Here is a 24932-nt window from a genome sequence, read left to right as displayed (position 1 = left end):
ACCCGCGGTCGCGCGGTTCCAGACTGTAGCGCCTAGAACCGCTCGTCCACCCCGACCGGCAACACACGGAGTAAGTGCTGTTACGGTACGGGGTGTTTTTCGTGATTAGCGTGTGGTCCACTTATCCCGCTTAAGAAAAAGTTATATGCGGGAAGAAATGACTAAACTTTGTGAACTGCGTACCATAAAGTAATAGTCTGGAGACGGTTACTGCATATGTCAGCATCACAACGCACTCTTTCAGAAAGCTGAATCTGTGAGGCAGTGGCTTGTGCGCAGTAACATTACTGAAATGAACTGGTCTGCCTGGAGTGGCGATCTGGACCCAACGGAGCAACTTTGGGATGAGTTAGAACGTATACTACACTCCAGGCCATTAGATCCAAAATCTTCTCTGGTTTCAAGTTCTGAGGAACAATGGACTGCCATTCCTCCACAGGCATTCAGACACATCGTTGAAATTGTCCCCACCAGAGCCCAAGCCGTCATAAAGACGAAGACTGGATACACACCACCTGAATGTCCACTAATACTTGTCTAGATACATTTTATAAAATGGTGTATTAATAGACAAACATTGTGCAACCTCTTTAGACAGCTAAGCACGCACCTCTGAAGCAAAGTGATTGGTCTGACATGCTACTGGAACTAAACTGAATTAATTTCTCTGTTACAAATGTTCTGTGTGTGTGTGTTTTAAACGTAGTCTTCGAATATGTTTCTTTTAAATGTAAAAAATACGCAGAAAACCTGTATGTATAATGTCAGTAAGTACTTATGCGAACAACAATAATACTTTTCAATTTCCAACGTTTTATGTACTTATAAGACGGACGCTCATGTGCGGCGTTGGCCTTTGCCCGACAAGATTAAAGCCTTCATGCACACTCCTACATCTAACCAGGAGACTTTCGAGAGAGTGTTTACACTTAACACTGCAATGTGCCTATTACAAGACTTGGACGAACAACAACAACAATAACAACAACAATAATAATAATAATAACTAATGTTACAGAAATGAGTACAGGTATTACAGAAATGAGTACAGGTATTACAGAAATGAGTACAGGTATTACAGAAATGAGTACAGGTATTACAGAAATGAGTACAGGTATTACGGTAATTTCAGTCTTATTAAGTTTTGCTGTCCGCCTTGTAAGCTGAGCGGTCAGCTCGACGGAATGTCATGCTAAGGGGCCCGGTTCGATTCCCGGGTGGGTAGGAGATTTTCTCCGCTCAGGGACTGGGTGTTGTATTATCATCTCATCTCCATCGACACGCAAGTCGCCGAAGTGGCATCAACTCATAAGACTTGCACCGGGCGAACGGTCTACCCGCCTGCCATTCGCCTGCAATCATTCGTAAGGACTACAGAAAATCTAAATCAGGGTGGTCTAAAGGCAACTTGAACCAAGCTCCTCTCGAATAAAAGTCCACATTCTTAATCACTGCGGAAGCTCTTCCTGTGACTGCAAAGCAACAGAATATTGCTTTGAATTCGTTTGTAGTTTGCAAGTACTGAACATTTAAATGCAAGTGAAACTTTGTGTCCGGCTGGGACCCGATTTTCAGCTTTTCGCGAGTAGTCGCCTTAACCACTATGCTATCTGATTTCGCTTCCAGGCTTGACTGAGATTTTCATTTTCAGTTATTTTTCCTTCAATTACTTCTGAACTTCACGAAGAAAGATTCTCCCACAGCGTGCGTGGCAAACAACAGGGACATCGCACATTCAGAATTTCTGCCTTGTTACCTGTGGTATCATTTCATGTTATTGCATCTTCACTGTTTTCTACTCAACGATCCATTCATTTCATTTCAGTGAATATGAAACACTTTACAACATGTACTCACACAACTAATTCCTGTTCTGTTTTCATCTTTCCCCGCGGAAGTAAGTATATATAATACATAGCGGTATCTCAGCGTGAGAACGAGCTGGCCACACAACCTTCTTCCCGAACACTACTTCCCATTAATCTGAGGCCTCCGAACTAGAGAATCCCAGCGGATGGGTCAACAGTGCAATGTTAAAAATGTGCTTAGTACTGGCTCCACCTACAAAGACGCCTAATGCCATGACGATGCGTCATAAGAAACAAATTCTTAGAGGAAACTTGTCCAAAATACTTTTTTTGGTATGCAAACAGTGTCAAGGTCAGTCAGGCCCTGGAGAAAAAAATGGTGAATATTCTGGAAGCTCGAGTTTCAGACAGGGCACGACTTCAGCATCGAGAAAATTTTTATAAATTGATGCAGCTGCGAGAATCTCATGTCATGTCAGCCGTTCTCATTAGTCTATATGAGATGTCCTGTTTGCAACAATAAAGCAACAAATACGGTGGAGGTAGAATATCAGTGGCACACCTTTACTAAGTATACGTTTATAGATAACATTGCATCAATACAGCGGATGCCCGCACACGAACGCCTGGGCAGTCACACACTTTGGCGCAGCGTAAAAAATGCCTTTGTGTACTCACCTCTGTCCTCTGCTGAAGCCTCTTGTTAAGCTCGTAAATACGATAGTCAGGCTGGCCGAAGTACGGCGTATGACGCCTGGGAACAGGAAGAGATCTACCAAATAAGTTGAAAAACACGGAATTAACACAGAGGACGGCACAGGACAACATGTATGGCGCTTGCACCAGGGTGCGATCCGTCCGTCACCACGGTACGTAGTTCTCATGTGAATCACCATCGAGCAAAGATAAGAGCCACTGGACAGTACGACTCTGTTTATATCTCGAAAAATAATTCAAGAGTGGCGACGTCAGCTACGCACACTGGTGCAAGGCGACATACAAACATATAAATGATGTAATTTGTAAATGCTGAAACTATGTTACTCCTTCAGTCGTAAATTATTTGACATAGAGATTACATTTATGATTCTCTGCATCCATCACATACTGCACTACTTTCCCATTGCTGTAGCTAAATTGTTGACTCATGCTAACTTTCTGAATGCCTCATGCCAACTCGTCAAGTATAAGGTGACTGAATTTCTAAGTTCGCATTGCCCTAAGAAAATTATTTGCCTCTGAGGACCCATTCGAGAAACAAGTCTTAATAACTTTAATTATCGATCATTTCCCATTTAGTCTATTGATGATTTTACTGTTTCACTGAACAATAATAATTCCATCAACAGCACTGAATTAGTACCAGTCTCCCTCTCTCAAAAAGAGGGAGAAAGGGGGGCGGGAGCAGGCATTCATATTAAAAAAGCAAATAGAAAAACCACAAGCAGAATCGTTCTTTAGAAAACATTCGAACTATAGAGACAATTCAAAAGCAAATACTGCATGTAAAAATGAAGATCAGTATATGATGAGAGCGACAGAGAAAGCATACATGCATCACACAGAAAATTATAAAGAATATTACACTGAAGGTTTCAATTATTTTCATAAAAAAATAACAAAATATTAAGTTAACGTACAACAAATATAACTAAACGTTTCTCTACTTACAGAACCCAAAATTTCGTTATGAATTACGTACTAATGAAGATTCGCAACGATGTTTTGTCATTCGATCACGGTGTAAGAAACGTAAGATGTACTTCTAATTGCAGAGGTTCTTGCCGGATATCTATTTCGTTTAATTCACATGTACGCGAATATCTACTTATGACGGTCGGTATTCCGAATACTTGTGCAGAACATACGAGGACTTTTTTTAAATTTTTGATAAGTTTAGCATCACATCCACGCGAGACTCCAGCGTTTTACTCGATACAGTCATCCGAAAATTGAGTCAACACGAAAACCTTCAACATCTCAATAATTCAACGATCAACTATGCTCTGTTTCTGTGGAAAAGTGTTTGTATACAAACTACGAGTCAGAAACACTTCGGAAACAAAAACAAACCAACCTACTCAGTTACTCAAGAATATGGCACAAACTTTGGGCGCCCCAATTGGGGCTGTCGGTGATGTCACTTGCAATATCTTTGAAATTACGTCATCCGTTTCTTGCAAAGTGACAATACCGCACTGCATTTCTTTTCTATATCTTCATTAGCATCAAATTTATACAGAAATTACGGATTCGTTTGGTAATGACACATCCCGCCACCTAGTGAAAAGATAATTTACAATACTCATATTTTTTTTAGTCACAGTAAACTGAATCATAACTATGAAGACAAAACAAATTTGCTGTATGAAACCACTACTTCAAACCAAACATTGCAGCTTGCTTCACCCCATACATTCATAACAATAATGCGTTTGACAGAGGAGGCTGAATGTCAGGCACAGCCTAATTATAATTCCTGGATTTTTTTTATTCAGTAGCTGACGTCTCCAAGTCCAAAGTAAGCTTTTCGCTTCGAGCTCTTTAACTGCACATGTTCAGCTGTGATTATAACAAGACTTAAGGCGAGTTCACATCGTGATTTAACAGTCGGGTCTGTTTTGTCAGCACTTAAATTTGGCACCACTGACTTAACACTACGTTTCAGGATCAAGCACTTCTTCACGTGGCAAGCTCTTTGAAGCAGGAGATCCGGAGCCTAACTGTATCCAAGGAGCATACAACGCCAGGAGGAACGGAGTAGACAAACTTTATGCATCCATGCATCAGACATTATACAGAATCCCATTACATGGTCTGTGCTGTCTTCTGACAGTCCCCCGTTAGTCACCGTGCCCCAATGATGTAGTGAGCAGCACGAAATGTTTGCACACTCGAGAAATACAATAGTGTCAAAGTTGTAGGCCTCAGCGTTGACGTGAAACTACATTGTCCAGTCACATTAATGTGACCACCTCTCAAAAATCTGAGTAGCCACCTTTTGCAGCGCCGATTGCTGTGGGAGGTGCAGGAAGACAGTCAGTGAGGTTCTGGAAGGTACCGGCAGGGCTGTGGAGCCGTGCCGACTCCAGGAGCGTGGCTAGAGCTGCGCTAGGTTTCTCGGTTGAGGATCCGAACTGCGTGAACGGATGGACATGGTCCCCAAAGATAGCCGCATACTTGTGTTTTTGATTCTATTAGAGACGGATTTCTAACTTAGATAGATAATGGTATGCGAGAAAATAATGGGACAAAGATATGGCCCCGGCCCCAAGCGTAGTTACTTATACTAACTATGGAGAACTTGAATCTGGATGTGGTAATGGACTTTTGAATTGTCGTTCCATTACCAACATGTCGCATATTTTATGTCATGTTAACAATAAAAAACAACTTTCTGACAAACTACCACCCAACTAGAGAATGTGTACGCTACAATTAGAAGAATTGTGTAGTTCGTGCACAATGGAACTCTTCAAATCACTTTGTTCGGGAGCCACAGACCGATATCAATATGACGCATGATTAGATGGGAAATAATTTCTGTGATCTTCACGTTCGCCTAATCTCAGTATTTTAGAGCGTGATCTAAAAGAACGCAATAATGACAACGAATATTCGTAATGTACAGAAGGCTTCGCGGATGCATCACGCAAACCCATGAAAGACAGAGAGGCCATTTAGCGGTCTATAAAATGGTGCAAGAATCCACGATTAAACACGAACATACGTGTAGCTAGGTGCATGTTGCTAATTTTTTTATGAGATTGTATGTGTTGATGGTATTATTCATAACTTGTTACTAAATGTGTGTGAAATCTTATGGGACTTAACTGCTAAGGTCACCAGTCCCTAAGCTTACACACTACACAACCTAAAGTATCCTAAGGACGAACACACGCCGGCCTCGGTGGTCTAGCGGCTCTGGCGCTGCAGTCCGGAACCGCGGGACTGCTACGGTCGCAGGTTCGAATCCTGCCTCGGGCATGGGTGTGTGTGATGTCCTTAGGTTAGTTAGGTTTAAGTAGTTCTAAGTTCTAGAGGACTTATGACCTAAGATGTTGAGTCCCATAGTGCTCAGAGCCATTTGAACCATTTTTTTGACAAACACACACACCCATGCCCGATGGAGGATTCGAACCTCCGCCAGGACCAGTCCATGACTGCAGCGCCTCAGACCACTCGGCTAACAGGCGCGGCTAACTCGTTACGAGATAATATTTGGAGATAGGTTATGTCCCGTACAACAACATGCTTACATTATGGATTCAGAAACTGAATGCTTTCGGACATTTTTACATAACTTTTTTCTCGTTTTGAGAAGATAATCAGCTCCCATTGGTAGACCAAGCACTTCTGATACGCTTTACGTCAAAAGCACAGTGTCTCCGTGAATTACATTAACTTCCAGACAAAAGCGACGTGATTAATAATTAAAACTTCAATTGATAACATTTTTCAAATTATGTAAATGATATAGAAATAAAATTATGTAAATTATGTAGAAATAACACAGTGCATCAATGACCTGAAACTGGATCACGACTTTAAATAAGCAAAAACCATGAACATGATATCAAGAGTAATTAGATATCAGGCCACAGTACCACTACAAAGTGTTTTACTATTTCGTGAAGAATTTTGAAACCCGTCTACTGCAAAATACGATGTCCCAGCTTACCCGTATCCAAACCGCTTCTTATGGTAAATACTTAGACACACTCCTCGCGCACCTTGTACGGTGGCAACTGATTCGAATATAACCACCGATTACAATCCTCTCGGTGAAAAAAAAAATTCGTCGCCAGCAAGGGAAGCGTAACGTTCCTAATTCCACCTATAACTGGCTGGATAGTCATTTCATATGGGATGATAAAGGAAAACACATACCACCTCCAACAGCCATATGACTAGTAAACCACTGCGGTTTTCAAGCCCAGATGAGAACAGTTTTGCTTCAACTACAGTCAGCCACGTCGCACATATATTTAGGAATAACAGTTTCTACAGTTACGAAGTGCAACGATAATATAAGCAAAGTTTTGTGTAATCAAATGGCAGGCACTGACAGGATACAGGGGAATTGTAGTTTATATAAAAGGAAGACTGCTTACAAAACACATGTAGGGGACATATTTTAATACTGTTTACGTGCCTGGGACCATACTAAATCGGACTAAAGGAGATAGAAAGTATACAAAATAAATGTGGTGCGAATGGTTAAAGGCTTGTTTGACTGAGGATAAAATATAACCGAAATGTTTAAGGATATCTAGTGCCTGTCACTGGCTGTACATTTCGCGAGATCCTTCTTAGAGAACTTTCAGTGTCATCCTTCATTATTCAACTTCCTATGCATCTGTTTCCATAGAGATCGTCCCATAAAATTGGCCGGTAACAATTGCGATTTCATATGGGCGATTTAACATTCGTAACAAATTAACGCGTCAATTTTGACGCCGTGTAAGCCTGCCTCAAAATCATTTTAATGTTGAGGGTACTGTACTTGGCGACGAGATTGACACGATATATTGTTATTAAATCTGAAACGATGTGAAGACTGAACATCACCTATATGAAATCGCAACTGTGACCGAAACGAATAGTCAGCTACACCTGTTTCAATGCACATGTATTACGTTTGCCTATACAATAAAATTACACAAATAACAACTGCCGGGCTGTCACTTTCTTCCTACGCGTGAGTGCATACGTGGCAAACTCTAATTCAATAAAAAGTGCCTTCCACCACGCACTTACTAATTATACGCAAACGTTAGATGTGAAATATATGCTTTTAACAGGCCTAAAAGCGCATTACAATTAATAGGATACATTCGTTACGTTGAGATCGCTGTTTAAAGACGCCTAATGAGGAAGATCGACGACGTGCGATATGTTATCAAAGTCCCCTGACACTTCCTGCGGAGTGTGATACAGAAACAATCTTATGCTCCTTCGCAGCGTGCAGCTACAGCTGTTAATACTTTAACGTAAATGTGAAACAACACTTCAGCTGACGTTGAGGAATGCTTTAAATTCTGCTACGTGTTACGTTAATTGAACGGTTTCAGGTGACCTAATGTAACAGAGACGTTATTAGTAAAAGCTGCTCTCTTAATAAGATACAAACGTTTAAGAAATCCTTACATTAAAATATTCACAGGTGTAAGCGTCTAGCACCTCGCCGAGTGTTTTGTTACACACGGCAAAAATTTCTGCAGCATGTGATTTTATGCCACGCTTATGTTTGTCTCGGCTGATTTGTTTTCATGTGCCGGCCGCGGTGGCCGTGCGGTTCTGGCGCTGCAGTCCGGAACCGCGGGACTGCTACGGTCGCAGGTTCGAATCCTGCCTCGGGCATGGGTGTGTGTGATGTCCTTAGGTTAGTTAGGTTTAAGTAGTTCTAAGTTCTAGGAGACTTATGATCTAAGATGTTGAGTCTCATAGTGCTCAGAGCCATTTGAACTATTTGTTTTCATGTATTCTGGCATGTATAACGTAGTCCCTTTCAAGCTTGCCAGAACCTTGCTGCAACAACTTAGTTACCTTTAGTATGAAACATCTCGATGTTTCTTAATGCTAATGGCGCTGTTTTTACCAGATTCATTAATTTATTTGTGAATTATCTCCTTACATACTGTTCATAATTTCAGCTTTATAAAGCAGATTAGAAGAGCTGGTCTGGGCGCTACAGTCTGGACCCGAGTGGGCGCTACGGTCGCAGGTTCGAATCCTGTCTCGGGCATGGATGTGTGTGATGTCTTTAGGTTAGTTAGGTTTAATTAGTTATAAGTTCTAGGCGACTGATGACCTCAGCAGTTAAGTCGCGTAGTGCTCAGAGCCATTTTGAACCAGCCAGAAGAGCTGGCATATCGATAGGTTGCATTTGACAGTGAAACATGAGACAAATAATAGACATGTCTACTGTTTGTTTTCTTGCTGAGTAACACAGAGTGCAGCTCAGTCTTCCGCTACGTACACGTCACTTGCCGGTGGACCTACGATGTGTAACTTCCTGGCAGATTAAAACTGTGTGCCGGACCGTGACTCGAATTCGGGACCTTTGCCTTTCGCGGACAAGTGCTCTAGCAACTGAGCTACCCAAGCACGACTCACGCCCCGTCCTCACAGGTTTTCTTCCGCCAGTACCTCGTCTCCTACTTTCCAAACTTCACAGAAGCTCTCCCAGGCTGTGGCTAAGCCATGTCTCCGCAATATCCCTTCTTCCAGGAGTGCTAGTTCTGCAAGGTTCGCAGGAGAGCTTCTGTAAAGTTTGGAAAGTAGGAGACGAGGTACTGGCGGAAGTAGAGCTGTGAGGACGGGGCGTGAGTCGTGCTTGGGTAGCTCAGTTGGTAGAGCACTTGTCCGCGAAAGGCAAAGGTCCCGAGTTCGAGTCTCGGTCCGGCACACAGTCTTAATCTGCCAGGTAGTGTCATATCAGCGCACACTCCGCTGCAGAGTGAAAATCTCATTCTGGCTACGATGTGTAGTTTTAGCTCACTTCGGCTTTGCTTTGCCTCATTGGATTACAGTGGCATTTGTACCCGTTGGTATGAGGCTTGGCGGCAAACCGTATGCTACTAAAATTATTGTAGTCGTGTGTACCAAAGCACTAGGCAAGGTCCTTGACAACTGAGTGTCGTTATGTAAGGATTTTTTTAATGTTCTTATGTTATAGCGATAGCTGCTTGCGTACGTCTTTGTTAAGCTACTAATCTGGTCGTTTCAAAGTGTTCGGCGAAAGTAATTGGCAAAGGAAATTAAAATTTGCTAACAGCAGCTGAGGTGGTGTTTTGCAGATACGTTAAAATAACGTGCTACTGAAACGAACTTTCGCTCAGCCGAACAGCGCGGCCAGCACGCGTCATTTGCATCGCTGGGTGACAGTGAAAGCGCCCGGCCGAGCGGTGTCAGTGGAGCGCCGGCGATAATTCGGGCTGTGCTTACGCACGCCGGCCGCGTATCGGCGGGAGGCGGCGCCGGAGCGGAGCGGCGCACCTGGCCGGCAGTCTGCAGGAGCCTCGCCTCGGCCGCAAGTTCAAGGCCGCTAGTCAACAACCCGGACGCAGGCGCTGCCGGCGGGGCGCACCGCTCCCAGCTGGACACGCAGAAAAAAAAAAAAGACCAATCGAGGTCTCCGCACCACGACTCGTCTCACGTAAATGAAAGTACAGCTAGTATTAGCCGAACCCCACAGTGCTTCGCTAAGCACGGTCCTATTGGAGGCGCTACACCGTCGCCTTCCTTCGACTTCGAAGTGAGCAGTATCTTCTTCTATCAATATCCCTTTCTACAGCATTAATTTTCTACGTCCTGCAGTGTTCTGTAGCAACCAAGAAATGATGTTAGCAATCTGTATGTTACTAGTATTTCAGTGTACTCGTTTCTCCAATCGGCTCTGTCTATACATTTAACAGTGGATGTCCCATTGTACTCTAAACGTTAGCACACTTGCATTCATTTCACAGAGTTATTTTGTAACTTCTCTACATTGTCAGTCCCATTGTTAAGGGGTACAGATCTCGAGCAGCATACGGACATTTCGTGAGCGCAGATCTTGTTTTTAAATCCACATACGCCACCCTGACACCGCCGCAGCGGTTGGGCGGTATCGGTTTAATTCATGTCTATAAGCGTGGGCGACCACTGCATCTCAGCACTATGCGTCGCACGTGGACCTCTTCCCACGCTAGTCTGACGGGCCCTGATAGCTGAAGTGGCACCACACTCTCTGCATTCCCCAGTTTCTGCAGGACACATTTCACAGTCACTCGATAACATCAGAGAGTTCTTTATTGAGCTCAGCAACTTAAGATCAGAGCTTTCTGACGAAACGGATACCCAGCAAGAAAGACTACTATCGCTTTAAATGAAACAACAAGTTTACTATAACCAGTTACTGTTTATTTATCTCCACGAAGCGTTTCAAAGGTTTAGACACTTTTAATTATTTTTCAATTCAATTCAATTTTTACAACATTAAGTACAAAACTGTAACAGTTAAGCTTTTTATTCTAGTAAATATGCATTTCTGTATTTGTTTATTCAATTATGTGTACATTGTCATTGTGTTGCCGATGGCTAAATTGAGTACACACTCAAAGGCCAAATAAAATAAAAAAAAAAGTGAGCAGTCGCCCGGTGGACGCCTTATTTTCGCCACACTGCGCCACATACCTGGATTCGACGATTGTCTTTGTCAATGTTAAATTGTATAGAATGGAATGACAAAGAGGCTCGCATCAATTTGGCGAGATAAACTACATTTCCACATTCAAACGATATACCCGATAACCGGTAGCTGAAGCTTTAACACAATATACAACATTACAGCGCGCGTAACGCTATGTGTTTGACAGATGACCAAGGCAACTTTCCTAATACATTATTTCGTAACAGATTTAAGAAAACGCTATTTCTGTACGCCTATGTATTACACGCGAGAGCAAGTGAAACAGTTGGCCGTGAGGAAGATTGCGTTTCCGATTAGCTGCAGGCTAACTGAATAATTGCTCACACAATTCGATTATAAGGTAACAACGAGGACAACATAGCAAAAAGTTTTATTTGTTTTGTTTCAGAGACAGAAAGACGATTTAAGTTTTTCCTGCTTCGATATTCATCACTGGAAGTAGTAGTTCCAAAGACTTGAAAATCTCCGTATAATGGATGGTCTATGTACCACTGTGGCTCTAACAACTTCTTGTTGCAGTGGAGTGCTCCCGAGTAGCTAAAAATCTTGGCGAAATTCTATGTTACGTGCATGCATCGCCAAAAGCAATACAAGCAACGGAAATATATGAGTAACAAATTTAACGAAATTCGTTGTTACATCGGTAACAAATTTAACAAAATTCGTTATTACCTCAAACGAGAGATCTAAGAAACTGCGAAACGAGACCTAATAGGCCATCATTCTGTAACATAGCATTAATTTTCTACGTGCTGCAGTGTGTTCTGTAGCAACCAAGAAATGATGTTAGCATTCTGTATGTTACTAGTATTTCAGTATGACGAATGTTTGGCAAATTTATTACTTATGCTGTTCTTCTGTTACAATTATAAAAATTATACACTGCAACACTAAAAAGTTTTATAACAATATATATTGCGAAATATTAGTATTTCGGACTGATCAAGAATACTCAATAACCGGTAGAACAAGCGTCATATAAGCCACTTCTTGTGTGGATGAATTGCACTTACTTAAGATTATTCCTATGAATGCCCGTCAGGCATCTCGTTTTCCTACTATTTGTTTTAAATGGACATTTCACTTGACGTCGCTCTGGATAGTTACTCCTACATATTTTACGTTAGATACTGTTTCCAGCAATTTGTCATCAATAGTGTAGCTGTATAATAGTGGGTTTCTTTTCCTATGTACAAGCAATATGTTACATTTATTTACTTTCGGGGTCAACTGCCAGAACCTGCACCAGTCATCACCCCTATGCATGTCAGTCTGCAAGTCGATACTGTCTTCTGGCTTTGCTACTTTCTGATAGACAACCGCCGCATCTGCGAACAGTCTTGATGAGCTTCCGACGCACTGTACTACATCATTTATATACACGGTATACAACAATGATCCTATTACACTTCCTAAGGTACTCCGGAAATTAAATCTGTCGCTTTTGTTCCGTTGAGTGCTACAAGTAAGAAAGTCTTGTACTCAGTCGGAAATCTGGTCCGATACTCAGTAAGCTTGTATTTTTATCACTTTCCGCGAATCATTGTCTCAATATCACTCATTTCAACGTTCGTACGATGATTGAAAGGAGAGGCCGTATCACGATCTTCCGCGGTGAAACGATTTCGGACTGTTACCTTCCGTTTCGGTGCCTGAATTATCATTGAGTGACTGACTTGATGATATAGAACCGCTAACTAATTTTGCTTAAGACCAAAACTTCTTACAATCGGCTGACAAAATTTTACTTTGAGAGTTATTGAACTTTGTTCTTATTGCTCTCCTTACGCTCACTTTCGCTTCGGTCAGCTTTCGTTTGTCAACTAGGTTTTGACTTCTCTTGAATCTCTGATTAAGCTCTCTTTGAAACTTCCTGGCAGGGTCGTAATTGGTATCTACCATCGTCCAAAGTTTCAAACAGTATTTGCTAGAAACACTCGCCTCTTTAAGTCATTTTCACTTATGTTTTTACAGCTAACAATGGAAGAACCTTGCACTGTTCACAATTATGTAAGTCATACCAGTTAATACCACTAAAACACCTGAACTCAAAGGTTAACCTACAAGAAAACCTAACTAGCAAATTACCGCCACAGGCACGTCTTACTACACGAGTATTTACGAGCGGAACATACGATATGTCCATAGAGAAACAATATACCACAATGAAGCACGCGCACTACTAGAAGGAGAAATCACAAGACAGGTAAAGGCATGGCGTCCTGAGCTCTCAGCCCATTATTGACGATATCAACGTTGGCAACACATGTCAATACGGTGTCGACGAGAACTCTATCGACAAACTTTCAGAGATGGCACAAAATAAGAAAAAAATGTCCAGAAAACATGGGCTCTAAAATGCATACTTTAAGAGATATGAGCACTTGTTCGGTAGAAGAGATGTGTATTACAGTAGCTAAGATGTAAAAGTGCTCATAACGCATAATACCTAAGCCCACGATTATTAGACTTCTTTGTTTTCGACCTTGCCACCACCTCTGAGACCTTGTCGGTGGAGTTCTGGTTCACCCTGTATAGTATATCTCTGAATGTAATGTGGCGTACACTGACGAAATGATGTACAGAGTGTCTCAAACATTTAGTGTTCGATTTATATAGACACTACGGGATCCTCAGGTTGTATGAGGTAACTAAACAATGGTCCAGAAATAATAATATAATTTTTCAACCATTTGAACAATACTCTAGAACTTTCCACACTAGCACTATTTCCCTTATAAAAGCACTGAATTTTCCCGGCATTCTTCCAACAAATCTAAATTTCCTTTCGCCTTTTCTAATAATGATTTTACGTTGTCGTCCCACTTGATATAGCTTCTAATAACGCGACCCGGGAGGGTAGTTCAGAGTATTAGAGGTTTCATTAGTTTCTAGTATTACGAACTACGCCGAGGATAAGAAGCGTAACAGCGTAGATACAGTGTGTGGTCCCTAAGAGTGGTTGAAGGTGAGCAGGCGAGTCGGCCTCGCTTCGCATCGCATCGCATCTAGCTGCGCTGGCGGCAGCCATGCGGCAATTTGCACCGTCTGCTGCGCGTTACGCTCCGACTGCACACCGTCAATGTCTGCGTCTCCGTCTGACGCACGTGGCTGGCTGTCGTGCTCATATAGGGCACACACAAAATAAAGAGTTCGGCGATACAATCGCCTCAGTTCCGGAGCTAGTTCCACTCTTACAAATTGCACAGCTACAACACTTAAAAAACATTACGATCTGTTAGTGCCTCTGTGCAACTACTTAAGGCCCTGGAATCAACAGGAAATCTGCTAAATCTATGTTTGGCAGGGTATTCCCGTATCCGACAGTTCTTTTATGTACGGGGAGAACAAGAGCTGTCGTATCATACTTCTTTGCGGCACAAGTGACAAAAGTCGTGCTGGATGGTGTGGCGTTACCTGATCTCAAACATTAATAACACTCTGGGGCCCATAAATTAAATAACGCCACAAATTCCATATGCAACGGATTTCATCGATTACAGCGATAAATAATGTTAGCTGAAGACCATTCCAGGAGATTGGTCCCTGGATTCACTTGTGCTAAAGGTGCTATGTTCCAAATATTAATAAATAAGTAGAACATTAATTCAGAGTACGTGGTTTAATGGTAAACACTGTTCACAGGAAGTATCATTCACAAAATTCCCAATAATAAAACGTCGGCCATGTATTTTCAAATTTCTCAACTTAATTTTAAGAGACAATCTCAAAAATACACAAACTGAAACTCACACGACTTACCGCAGTGACATCTCACTATGAACTGCCTTTGGCGCCTTTCAAAAAGGTACATATAGTCATGCCTCTCCTTACCATATTAGGGGATGTGAGGTCATGAAGACAAAGTATACGTATGTACTTCATGGTAGAAGTGGTGACAAGCTATATTTTAATTTATAATACAGGGTGATTACAATTAAACTTCCGCTACTTTAGCCAGTGTAGCCTGAAAACTACGTTCTGTATGGGTACCCAACTTCAACTTCATAGGAATGATGCTCAGTCTCTGCGCTGCATGATTTGGGCTGTTAGTAGTGTTAGTTTCATGACTCGCCGTTGGACACCAGTATCGGTACAGCGAAGCAGCGTTAAAGCACAGGCATCACTGTTCATACAGACGACATGGCTCTAGAAAAGGTGAGCATGGCTTTACTCTTAATGCTGTTGCTCTTCGTGGGTATCGATGCATTAAAGGAATTTGAAGAGGTCCGTTTTCCGCACCAGAGTTGAAGAACATGATTCGGAAGATCGAATTAACTGGCGATTTGGGAAGTGGTCCTTAGAGAGGCGGACGGCCAATCACGCCACAAATTGCTGAAGTAGTCATGACTAAGAATACTGGACGCGACGTGCAACCTTTAAGCAGTGCACGGGCTGTGTCACGACAGCTGAACATTCCACGGTCCACCGTTCGAAAAGTACTGCGAGCACTTGTGATATGGTCTCTCTGGTGTGATTTCAGACTGTCGTGGAGGCAGATGGTCGTCACACTGAGCAACGTTTGTAACCTGGAACGTGAACACGGTACTTAGTAAACAAATGGCACCTGCTCATGTGTAATGTGTTCCCTTCAATGGCTTATCCGTTATTTCTCTTCCGCAAGTCCTTACAAATGTTTCCGCAAAGTTTAGTTGTCCTACGATCACTCGTTTTTATGGCGGTCTTCTCGTGCGTTAACACAAAAAACACTGGCACTTCCAAATTAAATCAGTTGGAAAGTATACAATAATATATGAGTCATCTATCCCACTCACAAATCGTTCTGTCATCTTAAAAAGATAAAATAACTGTAATTCTTTAAAATGACTAAAATGTTATGTAAAATGTTTCATCTTAAAGCATTTGTTGTGCTGATCCCAAAAGTGGTCTTATATTCGCATGACAACAATATTTCCCAAGTTATGGATACCAAAATATTGAGATTAACATATTAAATATTTTGTTAATATTAATTCGTTTGATATGTTTGCGACCCCGTTGTACGTGTAAAGCATTATCTTTTGTCCTCTAACATTAGCCGAATGACCTATACATTTGAAAACATTCTTTAATTTGATTTTGACATTGTACAGAGGATTCCTTCGTCCATACGTGATACAATTTTGCAATTAACCAAAAAAGTATATCCCCTATGAAACTATTATCTTATCACGATGTTTAGTTGTTGTAGATCCTCATTTCGTGTTGTAAAATGCTATGAAAGGGATTTATGTGTTTTCAAGATTCGAAATATGGTTTCTCACAAGGACCTGAAAATTTATTTCAGAAGCTTTGTATGGTATCCGTGCAATCAGAAAGCAGTCTGAAATGTTTTCTTGATGCTACAAACGTACCATGTGCATAACAAAAATATAATTTACTTAATATCAAGTTAGGTTAGAATCAAAGATTCTGTTGCAAGATATTGCGATCAATTTTGCTCCCATAATCTATAATCGATTACGTAAATTATATCTCAGTGGCTGATGCAGAAAAGTGTGACTGTATCGGTCCTGTCCCCCATGTACGTAAACGATATTTGAGATATACTAGACAGCAAACTGAGACATTTCGGAGATGACGCTGTTGTGTACCAGGACATGTCCTCGCTTAGTGACTGATGGGAGCAATCAGAATGACTTGTGCCAATATGGATAAGTGTATGTTAATGCGGATAGGTAGTGGAAACATTCCTGTAATGTTTGAACACAGTATTAATCATACGCTACTTGACTCAGATACGCCGATTAAGTAATTTTGCGAAAGGACATGAAATGGAAAAAGCACTTGTAGGGAAAGGGATCGTCCGACTGCAGTTTATTGGGAGAATTGTGGCAGAGCGAGCGCACTTATAAAGAAGGCGGCGAACAGAACGGTTGTGCGATATTCATTCTTGAGTATTGCTACAGCGTTTGGGATCCCCATAAGGTCGGTTTAAAGTAAGACAACGAAGCATTTCAGAGGCATGTTACTAGCCGTTTTGAATAGTAAGTGACTACTAAGAGAAAAGTTTTGTGACGACGGATGGGAACTGTTGGAGAGAAAAATATGAATTTTTAGCGAAATTCTGTTGAGGAACTAAAGAGAACCAGCATTCGTAGCAAACGAGACAACAAATTCAATGTCTTCCATGTTCATTCGCTTAAGGACAAAATATGGGAGGCCAGGCTCGCTTGGAGGCTTACAAATAGCAATTTTTCCTCGTTTCGAGAGGAAGAAAAGAGATTTTGGCAATATCACAAAGGAACTTCGACAACGGATTCCACAGTAGCGGGTGGAATATGTACGGCCAGTGGCCAAAAAATAGTTACCCTACTAAGAGACATAACGCCAATACCGTGTAAAACTGTTCATCTACTTTTGAAAACTTCCTCAGGCCAGCGACTCCAGAAGTTTCTTCGGGTGGCTCAAGGTGTGCACTGACGTTTAAATACAGCAGAGCTACCAAACTGCGGGGATACTAAGTGCTACGTTTCACGCACCGTTGCAAATAGTCCCAGACATTTCCTATGCGACTACGATCAGACGCCGTGGGCCAGACAAGGTGCGATAAGGTGTTCAAGTGTTTGCGTCAAACCAGGAACGTTTACATGCAGCCGTACGAACAAGGTTGTCGTCATCTTGGAAGACAAAATATCCACATCATCCTCACCATAAAAATGTAGATCACTGGGCAACATAGGATCGCCCAGAATGTCGAAATAAATATCATTTCCCGTCGTCAAGTTAGCTGCGAAACTGATTGAGATAGATCTCCGTTCACTGACAGCAGCAATTCCCGCCTAGTGTGAAACCGATTGTTATTGAAATGACACGACACTTGCGTCCGGTTTCTGTCCGTCAGTTCTACATCTACATCTACATCTACATTTATACTCCGCAAGCCACCCAACGGTGTGTGGCGGAGGGCACTTTACGTGCCACTGTCATTACCTCCCTTTCCTGTTCCAGTCGCGTATGGTTCGCGGGAAGAACGACTGTCTGAAAGCCTCCGTGCGCACTCTAATCTCTCTAATTTTACATTCGTGATCTCCTCGGGAGGTATAAGTAGGGGGAAGCAATATATTCGATACCTCATCCAGAAACGCACCCTCTCGAAACCTGGCGAGCAAGCTACACCGCGATGCAGAGCGCCTTTCTTGCAGAGTCTGCCACTTGAGTTTGCTAAACATCTCCGTAACGCTATCACGGTTACCAAATAACCCTGTGACGAAACGCGCCGCTCTTCTTTGGATCTTCTCTATCTCCTCCGTCAACCCGATCTGGTACGGATCCCACACTGATGAGCAATACTCAAGTATAGGTCGAACGAGTGTTTTGTAAGCCAACTCCTTTGTTGATGGACTACATTTTCTAAGGACTCTCCCAATGAATCTCAACCTGGTACCCGCCTTACCAACAATTAATTTTATATGATCATTCCACTTCAAATCGTTCCGCAAGCATACTCCCAGATATTTTACAGAAGTAACTGCTACCAGTGTTTGTTCCGCTATCATATAATCATACAATAAAGGATCCTTCTTTCTATGTATTCGCAATACATTACATTTGTCTATGTTAAGGGTCAGTTGCCACTTCCTGCACCACGTGCCTATCCGCTGCAGATCTTCCTGCATTTCGCTACAATTTTCTGATGCTGCAACTTCTCTGTATACTACAGCATCATCCGCGAAAAGCCGCATGGAACTTCCGACACTATCTACTAGGTCATATATATATATATATATATATATATATATATATATAAACCACTGTTTTTACCCAGTATTTCGTTGCTGAGAGTGGTACACCACACCTTGCAGGTACATCGGACAGCCCCCGTTGATACATCAACATACTGGACAACTTCATTCACGGCGTACCATTCCGTCACATCTACACATCGACCCACCTTACTGCGCTGAGTGGCGCAGATACACCGTTTCACGCCAGTCGGAGAGGCCGAGCGGTTCAAGGCGCCTTAGTCTGGAACCGCGCGACCGCTATGGTCGCAGGTTCGAATCGTGCCTCGGGCATGGATGCGTGGTCCCATAGTGCTCAGAGCCATTTGAACCATTTTTGAACACCGCTTCACAACCATGACTTACGTCAGCAGCAAAGTTACATGACTATCTAGTATCAATATTATACCATCTACAGCTCTCCAAGCCGACCAGTGCGATTTCGGATGGAAAAATACAGAAATTGTTGTGGGACATCGTGGAATATTCCCGCTTCAGCACCTACAGCTTCATGAAGTTCTGACACGTGGCGGCGCTATATGCAGCCTTCAAAATGCCATCTACAACAGAGGTGCGTTCCAAGCAGACAGTTGTCACTGAGTTTCTTTTGGCGGAAAACCAGAGTATCACAGTACTCGTAGGCCTTCCAGAATGTCTACGGAGACCTGGCAGCGAACAAAAGCATGGTGAGTTGTTGGGCGACGCGCCTGTGTTCACTGGACTATTCTTCCTCAACCACCATACAGTCCGGATCTCGCCACCTTCCGACTTCAGCCGGCCGCGGTGGTCTAGCGGTTCTAGGCGCGCAGTCCGGAACCGCGCGATTGCTACGGTCGCAGGTTCGAATCCTGCCTCGGGCATGGATGTGTGTGATGTCCTTAGGTTCGTTAGGTTTAAGTGCTTCTAAGTTCTAGGGGACTGATGACCACAGATGTTAAGTCCCATAGTGCTCAGAGCCATTTTTGAACCTTCCGACTTCCATCCGTTTGGCCAAATGAAGGGTGCACTCCGCGGGAAGCAGTACAGTGTGTAAACTTTTAGATGGCAGACCTATCCCTAATCCTGAATCGGTAGAAGTCGGTAAACGTCGGGAGGCTTCGGTTGGCACGCAGTTTAGACTGCTGCAACATTACGTAGCTGACTGTGTTGTACGAGGTAGCCATTGTCGTCTGCTTCGTTATTGTTTTGCGCTGTACTGTTCTGCGTGTTTTTATTGTGCAGTTGTGCTAAACATTATCAAAATGAGTGAAGAGGCAGTTGCTGGCCCATTTCGGGAGTCGCCAACAACCCTTACCGGTAGGCCTACGGTTAGAAGGAAACCAGTATTTCGTAGCGGTGCTCGCAAAATTATATTGCGTGTGATTGAATGCCGCGAAAGGGAAAGGGAGCAGAAAGAATTGCTTCACCCCTTTTACAAATCTTCAGTGAGAGCTGCCACATACACAGGACAAAGTAAGCGTAGCATTGGAAGATTCAGTTTTCCGAGAATCATCCTCATCAAATAGTGGATGCATAAATCTGGGTATTTTCCCGCGGTGGCATCTCATTGTTTATGACGTCATATCTCCTCAAGAATGTGTCTTATTTCTTTTTTTTCGGCTAGGAACCGTCGTGGGCGTACGGAGAACAAATCACCAAAATTTCATCGCAATCGGATGAATGGTTTGGGAACGCACAGAGGGCATACATACATACATTCATTTTTATATATAGAGATTGACAGTTACGATATACTATATGACCTGTTTAAGTATATTTAAATTTTATAATTAATAGTTTAACATTGGGGGAATGAAATAAAATGAAAAAAAAAATTGCGAGCAGTGCAAATCGAACCCGGGTCCGCTGCATGACAAGCCTTTACCTAATCAATTGCACTACGCTTGCTACATTGACCTAACTGTTGAAACATTATTCATTACTCTTTTCGGGCGTTCGGCGAACAACTCACCAACGTTTCATTGCAATCAGATGAATGGTTTGTGAGCGCATAGTAGACAACATACATACATTCATTTTTACATAGATTTTAATGTACATGACGATTTCAGTTTCGTATACGAACAACATTTAAAGCGAGTTTTACTTCTAAGCCTTTCGTCTGCTTTCGCGTAAGCATGACGCGCAATTTGTAGTGCCAGCACTGCAACTGGTAGGCGTGCCTTGTCTCCCCCCCCCCCCCCCCCCCGGCTCCATCCCCACGACAGACAATGCTTGCTTCCTCCTCTCCCCGCACTCCCATCACAACTCTGCCGTCTTACAGTTAACAAACACACTGTACATGGATGATGGGGAGGTTGTTGATAGAGCAAGACGTCGGCCCCGAGCCCGACCAGTAGAGTGGTACAACGCGGACATACAGATCCTCTCAGTAAGGTGGCGCAAGACGGTCGCACTGAACGCAGATTATGCTGAAAAAATAGGGTTCAAAACCAAAAGGGTGGGGAATAATACGGTGTATCGGAATCCCAAATAATAACAACCTGCTTTCAGAAAAAAAAGTGTTGCACTACTTATTGAACGCCATTCGTAGCTACGGAAACTCGACAGTTTCCAACGGCTGTAGCATCCACGGCACGGCGAACTGCGCGTATCGTGGGGTCGGAACGTTATTGGATGGAGAGGCCATGCCGCGGCTGATCAGTTTAGAGGGCCGGCTAGTGGACAGCTGCAGCAGTTGGCAAACAAAAAGCGCTCGCGGCCGCGCTGTGTGTGGCGCTAATCTTATCAGCTGCCGCCGCTCTTCCCAGAAGGCGAGGCTCCAGCAATACGAGCGACCGACGCCCAAGCTCTAAGCCTCTCAAGCGGGAGTCGAGACAACGGCAGACCATCTCCATCCCTACTCCATATTCCGCAGACAGCGACTCCCGAATTACGCTTGCACTGTAATTGCCAAGAGGTGTTGCGTAAATCCACACAACTAAACAATTTCTTTTGTTATCGTACCTGTTGTTGGCCAGAGAAAGCAAATGTGTCGATACTCGAGTAAACGAGAGTATTATGGTCTTCGCTACTAAAATTTAAAATACAAGAACGAATATCTGTTTGTTCGTCTTCTATGCGCTTCTACAATGATCAGCCACAACATTGTGACCACCTACCTAATCGCCGGTATGCCCACCTTTGGCACGGATAACAGTGGCGACGCGTCATGGCATGGAAGCAGTGAGGCCTTGGTAGGTCGCTGGAAGAAGCTGGAACCACATCTGCACACACAAGTCACCTAATTCCCGTTAAGTCCGGCCATAGAAGGGATGAGCTCTGACGCCACGTTCAATCACATCCCAGATATGTTCGATTGGGTTCAGATCTGGCGAATTCGGGGGGGGGGGGGGGGGGGGGGACCTCGCCACTGTGTTCCTCGAACCATTCCATCACACTCTTGAGACAAGGCCGCATTATCTTGCTGAAAAATTCCACTGCCATCGGGAAACATGATTGTCATGAAGGGATTTAAGTGGTCTGCGACCAGTAAAATTACCGTACTATTACGAACGATAATTAACATTATAAAGAAGCAATAATTTTGGCTATGAGGTCTTATTCTAAAAACATACCTTCAGAACTGTGCATCACCGTTGCACTTTATTCTGAAAATTACATTATTTAAGCCAGTAAAAATTATACTTTCTTCGTCTCCAAAATGAAACTTCGGGCAAATTGCAAAATTAAAATGGTTAATTAGATTTCACAATATTTACGAGGCGCTAGTACATTTGTGACAAATAACCTGGTATTCAGATGTAACTGTACTAAATACCTCCTAGCAGATAGAACTCAGCACGTCGTCCTTTATGTAAAGGCAAAGTTAGAAGCGATATTAGCATCTGGCGTACCTCAAGCTAGTACCACAGGGCCTGGCGAATAAAATCTGTATCCCATGCGGTTCTTCACAAGACGACGCTGTGGGGGTGCAGCGAGATAACAGTGTTAGAAAATTGATACGAAATGCAGAGAAACTTGCAGATTATCAGCGTTGTAGTAGAGGTCGCTAACGCACGCCTGTGCGGTAAAGGTCTACTCGGAGGAGAGCTGGTTTGCAATCCTGGTCGTGGATCAAATTTTCACTGCCAGTAAAAAAAAAATGGTTCAAATGGCTCTGAGCACTATGGGACTTAACTGCTGTGGTCATCAGTCCCCTAGAACCTAGAACTACTTAAACCTAACTAACCTAAGGACATCACACACATCCATGCCCGAGGCAGGTTTCGAACCTGCGACCGTAGCGGTCACGCGGTTCCAGACTGTAGCGCCTAGGACCGCACGGCTACTCCGGCCGGCTCACTGCCAGTATTTGGCCGGCAAGGGGAGGGAGTTCCTGATCACCAATCTCTTGCACCAGTGTTATGAATTAAATTCGAAGCCGGCCGCGGTGGCCGTGCGGTTCTGGCGCTGCAGTCCGGAACCGCGGGGCTGCTACGGTCGTAGGTTCGAATCCTGCCTCGGGCATGGGTGTGTGTGATGTCCTTAGGTTAGTTAGGTTTAAGTAGTTCTAAGTTCTAGGGGACTTATGACCTAAGATGTTGAGTCCCATAGTGCTCAGAGCCATTTTTAAATTCGAAACCTCTCCTTAGTGTAACTTGAACTGAAGGCAATGTGACACCGTTGACGGTGTTCCGTACGTCAGATGAGGACATTAAGGTCAGCGACCCCCTAAGTTCTCCCCCCGGCGGAAGTGACCAGCGAGGGCGTTGTGGGTCTGTTTTCCGGTCTACACAGCCCGTCGTCTGCTGCTAAAGATGGAGGCGAGAGAAGGAGTCGACACAGTGCTCTTCGATAGGAGCAGGCTATGACCTGGCGCCAGGTTTCACGCTTTGCCTTCCCTTCATCCGTCACAATACAAACCCGAGACTACACTGTGCAGGCACTCATCAGAGCCAGTCACAGCCACATATACACACTTGAAATTTCATAACAGGTCGGAGGAAGGCAACGGCAGATTACATCCACTAGGACCTTGCCTAGAATGGAGATGCAGGATTCCTGCCTCTGCCCCCTTATCGTCATTTCCAGAATATGGGACTACTTTTTGACACGAAAAGATCCGATAGTATTTCACTACACGATCGTTGGTCACTCACAGGACAATCTGGCCAAAGTAAGTTACAGAGGAACAATCACATACATACATACATACATACATACATACATATAGTCATGGATCACGCAGATGTTATACTAAAATTTATACGAAGACTGGCCGGCCGGGGTGGCCGAGCGGTTCTAGGCGATACAGTCTGGAACCGCGCGACCGCTACGGTCGCAGGTTCGAATCCTGCCTCGGGCATGGATGTGTGTGATGTCCTTAGGTTAGTTAGGTTTAATTAGTTCTAAGTTCTAGGGGACTGATGACCTTAGAAGTTAAGTCCCATAGTGCTCAGAGCCATTTTTTTATATGAAGACTACCGAGGAAGTATATAATTCATGCACAAAAGAAGTCGCTTTCATGCCTCTCGGTCGTCTAATTCTTGAGTATTGTTCGTCCGTATGTGACCTGTAGCAAGTTAATCAATAGAAGATATACGAACGTTCAAAGAACTCCTGCCGCGCGGGATTAGCCGAGCAGTCTAGGGCGATGCAGTCATGGACTGTGCGGCTGGTCCCGGCGGAGGTTCGAGTCCTCCGTCGGGAATGGGTGTGTGTGTATGTCCTTAGGATAATTTAGGTTAAGTAGTGTGTAAGCTTAGAGACTGATGACCTTAGCAGTTAAGTCCCATAAGATTTCACACACATTTGAACATTTTGAACAAAGAACTGCTGTAGCATTCAAGACGGATAAAAATGTCGCGGTATGTTCAAAAAACTGCCGTGAGAGACGGAACAAAAGAGACGATGTGCACAAAAATAAGTCGAGAAACATATTACGTCCTCCACCATACATAGCCCACAGTGACCAACGACGCTAAAAATAGAGAAATACGGACGGCAGCACACCTGGCTTCTCGCGTACCATGCGTAGAGGACAGGAAGGGGGAAAAACCTTGTGTATTCCCGTACAGATGTACGTGTAGAGTTACGTTCCTTTCTAATCTTTTCTTGTTTTCTCTGTCGCTCGTATCTTGTCGAAGACAGTCTAATTTACCAGCCTTATTAAGCACAACGGACAGCACTACACAGCGCAGCTTAGTATGGCGACTGGAGTGAGGGGACCGGCCGTCGATAGGTGGTGGTGGTGGGGCCTAGCCGTGGCCAGTAAACAGACGC

At 43.4% G+C, this 24932-nt stretch overlaps 1 protein-coding gene and 1 long non-coding RNA gene across 7 annotated transcripts in view; one reads left to right on the top strand and one right to left on the bottom strand.

Annotated features, from left to right (window-relative positions):
• LOC126092392 (LIM domain-binding protein 2) overlaps positions 1 to 24932 on the bottom strand; it is an 846950-nt gene that overhangs the window by 92105 nt on the left and 729913 nt on the right. For 4 of the 6 annotated variants that reach the window (XM_049907960.1, XM_049907962.1, XM_049907961.1 and 1 more), the window contains exon 4: positions 2487 to 2580. In XM_049907960.1, coding sequence (XP_049763917.1) covers positions 2487 to 2580 — 94 coding nt within the window. The remainder of the gene's footprint in view (positions 1 to 2486; positions 2581 to 24932) is intronic. The other 2 variants (XM_049907963.1, XM_049907966.1) reach the window with 1 other exon arrangement.
• LOC126092393 (uncharacterized) lies at positions 81 to 2119 on the top strand. The gene is made up of 2 exons (XR_007521327.1): positions 81 to 1051; positions 1115 to 2119. It is a non-coding gene; the product is annotated as an uncharacterized LOC126092393 (long non-coding RNA).

The sequence above is a fragment of the Schistocerca cancellata genome, chromosome 7 (genome assembly GCF_023864275.1).
Source record: "Schistocerca cancellata isolate TAMUIC-IGC-003103 chromosome 7, iqSchCanc2.1, whole genome shotgun sequence".
In the NCBI taxonomy this organism is placed as follows: Eukaryota; Metazoa; Arthropoda; class Insecta; order Orthoptera; family Acrididae; genus Schistocerca; species Schistocerca cancellata.
Note: the sequence above shows the minus strand (reverse complement) of the source record. Positions and strands in the feature narration are given on the sequence as shown.